Consider the following 6,461-nt stretch of genomic DNA (forward strand, 5'->3'; position numbering starts at 1 on the left):
CGTTGTATCTTGGAAATCACTCCATATCTAATCATAGTGATAAAATTTTTAAACTGCACACAATAAGACGACATTCCAGTTGTTACCCAATGACTTAAAGAGGGGGGGTGCCACCCACTGAGCTAGGTACGAGGGATAGAGAAATGCCCTTTATGACCTTGAACTCCAAAAGAAAGGTAAGACAAATAGAAACCAAAACAACACACTGCTTGGAGGGCCCAGAGGAGGGACTCAGTAACAGAGGACGTTCCAAAGAACTGACACTTAGGCTTGAAGAATGAGAAAGTAGGGAATTTGAAGAGAATTCTATGTCAGTGCTTGTATAAGGGCGTTACAGTAGGTAGCTAGTCAGAATGAGCAGGACAGGAGTGCTGCCCCAACCCCACCATCAGGAATGTCAGGCAACCATCAGGAGATGGTCAGGGGGTTGTTAAACTGTATTTCTAAAATAGTAATTGGTTGCAGCCAGCACGAGGGAAAGGCAGTCTACCAATAAGATGGAAAACACTTGAAACTGGTGATCAGCAGCTTCTCGATAAGATCTCAGAAGTTGGGCAAGTGCGCTCAAGTATGTGCACCAAGAGGCAAAATGGTGGAGTTCAATGGTATATGCCCTTCCTCCAGGAATGCTAGATTGTTAAGGGAAGAACACCTCAAGTGAGCATGCGCACAACTTCAGTAAACACACTGTGCATGTGGTCCCTCCAAGTGTTGGCAGGCCACTGTGCATGTGGACAGCCCACACCAAGGGAGGAATCAGGGAAGAAGAGATGCAAACCCCTGGAAGCATGCCAACATGTAAAACCCCAAGTCAAAGGTCAAACCAGGGACTTGAATCTCTCAAGTCATTCGCTTGGCCCTCTTCCAAGTGATCTCTACTTCCCTTTTCATTCCTGCTCTAAAACTTTTTAATAAATGTTCACTCCTGCTCTGAAACTTGCCTGTCTCTCTCTCTGGCTTATGGCCCTTGGTGGAATTCTTTCTTCTGAGGAGGCAAGAATTGAGGTTGCTGCAGACCCCATGCGAATTAGCTGCCCCTAGCAAGGGCAAGGCAAGCTATGGAGAAGGGAGTTTCATAGGGCTAAAACTTAGAATTTGAGTGTGGAGCTGGATGGGGTAGGTGGATGGAGGTTAGAGTGCTCAGTGCTCACAATGAGGGTAGAGAGATGGCATGGCACCAGGTGGTCCAGGTAATGCCAGCAAAAAGGTGGACGGTGTTAGGGAACCCAGGAGACATGAAGGCCTTTAAAATAGCATTTGGATCCACTCACCTGACAAATATTTCATTGAGTTGCCTGCAGTGTGCTGGGTACCGCAGAGCAAGAAATAAGTCAAGATCGCAATCCTTAGGGAGCTGACATTAGCAGGAAAACAATTAAAGGAGCTGTTAGACTACAGTGGAATAAACTGCTGACGAGCACACAGAAGGGGTAACTAGCACATGTGAAGGCAGGAGTGAGGAAGGGCAAAAGACTATTACCCAAACAGTAAGGGAGTCTTATTTTTTTTTTGAGACCGAGTCTTGCTCTGTTGCCCAGGCTGGAGTGCAATGGTGCGAACTTGGCTCACCGCAACCTCCGCCTCCCCAATTCAAGCAATTCTCCTGCCTCAGTGTCCCAAGTAGTTGGGATTACAGGTTTGTACCACCACGCCAGGCTAATTTTGCATTTTTAGTAGAGATGGGGGTTCCTCCATGTTGGTCAGGCTGGTCTCAAATTCCCAACCTCAGGTGATCTGCCTGCCTCGGCCTCCTAAAGTACTGAGATTCCAGGCATGAGCCACTGCGCCTGGCCGTGTAAAGCAGTCTTGTAGCTAGGTGTGCACGTGTTTGGTGTGGAGGGGCTAGAAAGAGTTTCAGTTCTGGCTGGGCGCGGTGGCTCACACCTGTAATCCCAGAACTTTGGGAGGCCAAAGCGGGCAGATCATGAGGAGTTGGAGACCAGTCTTACCAACATGGTGAAACCCTGTCTCTACTACAAATAAAAAAATTAGCTGGGGGTGGTGGCACGTGCACCTGTAATCCCAGCTACTCAGGAGGCTGAGTCTGGAGAATCTCTTGAACCCGGGAGTCAGAGGTTGCAGTTAGTCGAGATTGTACTCCAGCCTGGGTGCTGGGTGAGAGACCCTGTCTCAAAAAAAAAAAAAAAAAAAAAAAGAAAAGAAAAGAAAGTTTCAATGCTAAATGAAGAAAGATTGAGACATTGAGAATTTCGCTGGGATTAAGACCACATGGATGTAACAGCTCCACTCCATTCTTCACATTGTAAATCTGACCTATTTTCACTTTCTTTTTTTGTTTTCAGGGGACAAAGTCTTGCTCTGTGACCTAGGCTAGAGTGCAGTGATGCGATCTGGTATCACTGCTGCCTCAGCCTCCAGGGTTCAAGGCATTCTCCTGCCTCAGCCTCCTGAGTAGCTGAGATTACAGGCATATGCCACCACACCCAGCTAATTTTTGTATTTTTAGAAGAGACAGGGTTTCACCATGTTGCTCAGGCTGGTCTCAAACTCCTAACCTCAAGCTTCCCAAAGTACTAGGATGACAGGCATGAGCCACCATGCCCAGCCTCTTTTCACTTTCTTAAAAAAGCTCCCCACTGCTTTAAGGATAATATCCAGGTCTCTTACGAGCATTGCCAGCCTTTAAAACCTGACCCCAGGATAACTACCTCTTCCCCCCTTTAATTTTATGGTTAGACCAAGAAGAGATCCTCTGAGTGTAAAGCAGTCTTGTAGCTAGGTGTGCACGTGTTTGGTGTGGAGGGGCTAGAAAGTGTTTCAGTTCTGGCTGGGCGCGGTGGCTCACACCTGTAATCCCAGAACTTTGGGAGGCCAAAGCGGGCAGATCATCCTATTCCCCTGCCTAGAAACCCATCTCCCAGCCAGGAATGGTGGCTCACATCTGTTAATCCCAGCACTTTGGGAGGCTGGGTGGGTGGATCACCTGAGGTCAGGAGTTTGAGACCAGCCTGACCAACATGGTGAAATCCCATCTCTATTAAAAATGCAAAAATTAGCAGGGCCTGTAAAAAATTAGTAGCTTGTAATCCCAGCTACTCAGGAGGCTGAGGCAGGAGAATTACCTGAACTCAGGAGGAGGTTGCAGTGAGCTGAGATCTCACCATTGCACTCCGCCTGGGAAACAAGAGCAAAACTCTATCTGGGGGAAAAAAAAAAAAAAAAGAAACCCATCTCCCTACTCTCTTATCAGTTTTTTCTTTTTTTTTTAATTTTAAAATTTATTTCCTGTAGAGACAAAGTCTCATGCGTTGCCCAGGCTGTTCTCAAACTCCTGGCCTCAAATGATCCTCCTGCCTTGGACTACCAAAGTGTTAGGATTTCACGTGTGAGAGCTACTGCCCCTGGCCCTCTTGTTGGTTATCTGGCCACCCAATACTGCATTAAGATTAGGTGTCACTCCCATTTGCTCTTGTAGTGCCCTGTGCTTCACCTACTAGATTTCGTCCAATTCTCTGAATCCACCACCAGCGTGAAATCCTTGAGAGCAGACAGCAGTTTAATTATCCTGGGTCCAAAACCTGTAACTGAATGCCCAATTCATTTTGAATGAATGATGTTACCTTCTTTGTAGGGTTGGGTGGAGGATTTTCAACTCAGAACTTTGGCCTTCAGATAGTCTTTGTTACTACAGTTTAAAGATTCATTCTCGAGCATGGAAGAACAATTTTGGTTAAAATCAATAAAAATTACAATAATTTAGGACGAGGCATAAATTTATCTGCAAAGATCAACACGCTCAAACGAATGAATCACTTTAATGCCCATCAGTCTTTTACTTAAAGCCAACAGGGTGGAGAGTAGCTCCTTGCGAAACATACCACCTGCCTAAAAGCGCAGTCGCTCGGGTGGTCTAGCCCAGGATAGGTTTTTGGCACTTAAGGCTCCGCCCAAAGGCCCCCAAGTGGCGGAAGAGCCTCACGCACGACGTGCCGCCTCACACTCCCGCGGAGGCATCGCGACGCAGCGCCGGCATGGGCGGAGTAGCCGGCCCTTCCTCTGGCGCCTTCGGCTCCTCCCCCAGCGCCTCACACGCTCATTGTGAAGCGACAGCGGCCGCCGGCTTCTAAGGCGGTTTGAGATCTTGAGATCCTAAATCCTTGGCGCGCGTGAGCGCCCGCGCCGCTCCTTACCCACTCCCAGGGCTAGGGGTGCGACGTTCACCGACTTGATTCTCTCCCTTCCTACCGCGGGAGTTGACCGCGCCGGTGTGCGCGGCACCTAGCGCCACCGCTCGCTCCGGCTGCCCCTCCCCCCGGGAGCTCCCGCCCGCGCGCTCCTCCCTCCCCGCGCCCCGGCGACGCGCACGCGCGGCAGCCCGGCTCGCGCCCTCTCGCTTTCCTCCAGCCCGCGAGACCCCCTCCCCTTCCGCCTCGCGGCGCTTCCTCGCGCCGCGGTCTTCTCTCTCCACCCCCGACACCGCGGGGCTCCCCCCGCCCGCCAACGGCGGGCCCCGGCTGCCCGATCCCCCTCGCTTCCCGCGCTCTTCGGCGGGGCCCCAGCCCCGGCCCCTTCTCTCCCTCCCTTCCCTCTGATTCCCCTTCCGGACGCTGCCATCATGTTGAAGCCTCAGCCGCCACAACAGCCCTCCCAGCCCCAGCAGCCGCCCCCCACGCAACAGGCCGTGGCCCGCCGGCCCCCCGGGGGCACCAGCCCTCCCAACGGCGGGCTCCCGGGGCCGCTGGCCACCTCCGCGGCTCCGCCCGGGCCTCCAGCGGTCGCCTCCCCCTGCCTGGGGCCTGCGGCCGCTGCCGGGAGCGGGCTCCGCCGGGGAGCCGAAGGCATCTTGGCGCCGCAGCCGCCGCCGCCGCAGCAGCACCAGGAGAGGCCGGGGGCCGCCACCATCGGCAGCGCCAGGTGAGGAGGGTGGGCTCCGGGCGGGGGAGCCGCGGCCACCCGGAGGCAGGGGCTCGGTTCCGGCGGGGCGTACCCCAACTCGGCACTGTGAGGCGCACCGGCGGGGCGGGGAGCCCCCGTGAAGCCGGGGGAGGGTACCCTCAGGTCCAAACAGGTCGTAGGGAAAGGGTCCCCGAGCGGCCACCGGAACGCTGACAGGCCGTGCTCGGCTCTCGGGGCCTAGTCAGGGCTCGCAGCCCCAGCCTTCAGGGGAGGCGGGGCGCATCCCGCCGGTGCCGTCGGAACGGGGAGTTGGGGGGGGGGCGAGGAGGTGATGGGGTCCCCGGTTCCATTACCACGAAGGGTCTCGCGGTTCCCGGCTTTAGCCAATGGGGAGTCTGCTGCGGGAAGGGGTCCCCGGCTGTAGCCAATGGAGGGGGGCGCGCGGCCCACAGTTTGGCCAATGGGGAGGGAGGGACTTGGGAGCGGGTTGCTGCCTCCCTTTTCCCGGTCTGGCCAGTAGGAGGGGAGCGAGGTGGGCGGGGGGACGGAAGGAGGGACGACTGGGAGGACTGCGGGACTGGAACCTCTGGCGCGCGCGCGCCCCCTCCCGTACGTGCGCGTGGATGCTCTGTCTCATGACCCGGGCATTCGCGCGTCCAGGGAACACCTAGGGCAGGGGCTGGGAGAGTTCGTGGAGGGGCTCGTCTGGTGGTGGTGCATGAGTAGTGGACGCCCTGCTCAGTTTTTCCTGTGCGCGCGTGTGTGTTAATGGAATTGAGAGTGGCGGCACACGCAGGCGCAGTGGGCTCAGATCGCGCGAGGTGGGGGGGGTACGAAGAGGCCCGTGGGCCTTAGTGCGCAGTCGCAGACCGGGCGATGCCTCTCGGTGGATGGCTTTTGCGGCTGCGCTGTCCCCCAGCCCCGCCAGCGGCCCCCTCTTCGCCCTCCTCAACCGCCGGTTACATCAGCCAGCGACGAGCAGGGTTACCTGGCGATTGGTGACATCCGCAGAGTGGGTAACGGGTATGAGTCATGAGGTCGAGGGAATGGGATGTGGAGGGGATACCCCTCCTCCCAAGGTTTGAGGCGTCAGGCTGCTGAAAATATGATTGTCTTTCCTGTTTGGGAGGTAACGTGCCTGACTAGGTAGTTCCGAAGCTGCACTCCTGGAGCTTTTGCCTGCACAGCTGGGGTGGGTTTTTGGTTAATCTGTAGCATTGAACTGTTGGTAGCATGCAGCCCTGACCCCTTTCTCGTTGGCTGTTAGAGCAATTGACAACCATTGTTGATTGAGATCTTTTTTTACTGGCATTTGGAGGAAATATGTTTACTGGCTTTTTAACGCCTATTTTTTTCTTCCTCTACAAGATGAAAATCTTATTGATTGGTCAGGCGAAGTGGCTCATACCTGTAATGCCAGCACTTTGGGAGGCAGAGGTGGGAGGATCCCTTGAGCCCAGGAGATCCAGACCAGCCTGGGCAACATAGAGAAATCCCATCTCTTCTAAAAATGTAAAAAAAAAAAAAAAAAAAAAAAAAAAAAGAGGGGGGGGGGGGCCCCCCAATAAAACCACAGCCACGGGGGCCAAGGGGGGAGAGACACT

General features: G+C 54.4%; 1 protein-coding gene across 1 annotated transcript in view; it reads left to right on the top strand.

Moving 5' to 3' along the window:
• Positions 1 to 4,576: 4,576 nt before the first annotated feature.
• The window catches only part of ATXN2L (ataxin 2 like), a 14,451-nt gene continuing 12,566 nt past the window's right edge, over positions 4,577 to 6,461 (top strand). Inside the window, 1 exon segment of the mRNA XM_032243073.1 lies at positions 4,577 to 4,875. Coding sequence (XP_032098964.1) covers positions 4,577 to 4,875 — 299 coding nt within the window.

The sequence above is a fragment of the Sapajus apella genome, unplaced genomic scaffold, assembly GCF_009761245.1.
Source record: "Sapajus apella isolate SASKATOON/1434 unplaced genomic scaffold, GSC_monkey_1.0 scaffold51, whole genome shotgun sequence".
In the NCBI taxonomy this organism is placed as follows: domain Eukaryota; kingdom Metazoa; phylum Chordata; class Mammalia; order Primates; family Cebidae; genus Sapajus; species Sapajus apella.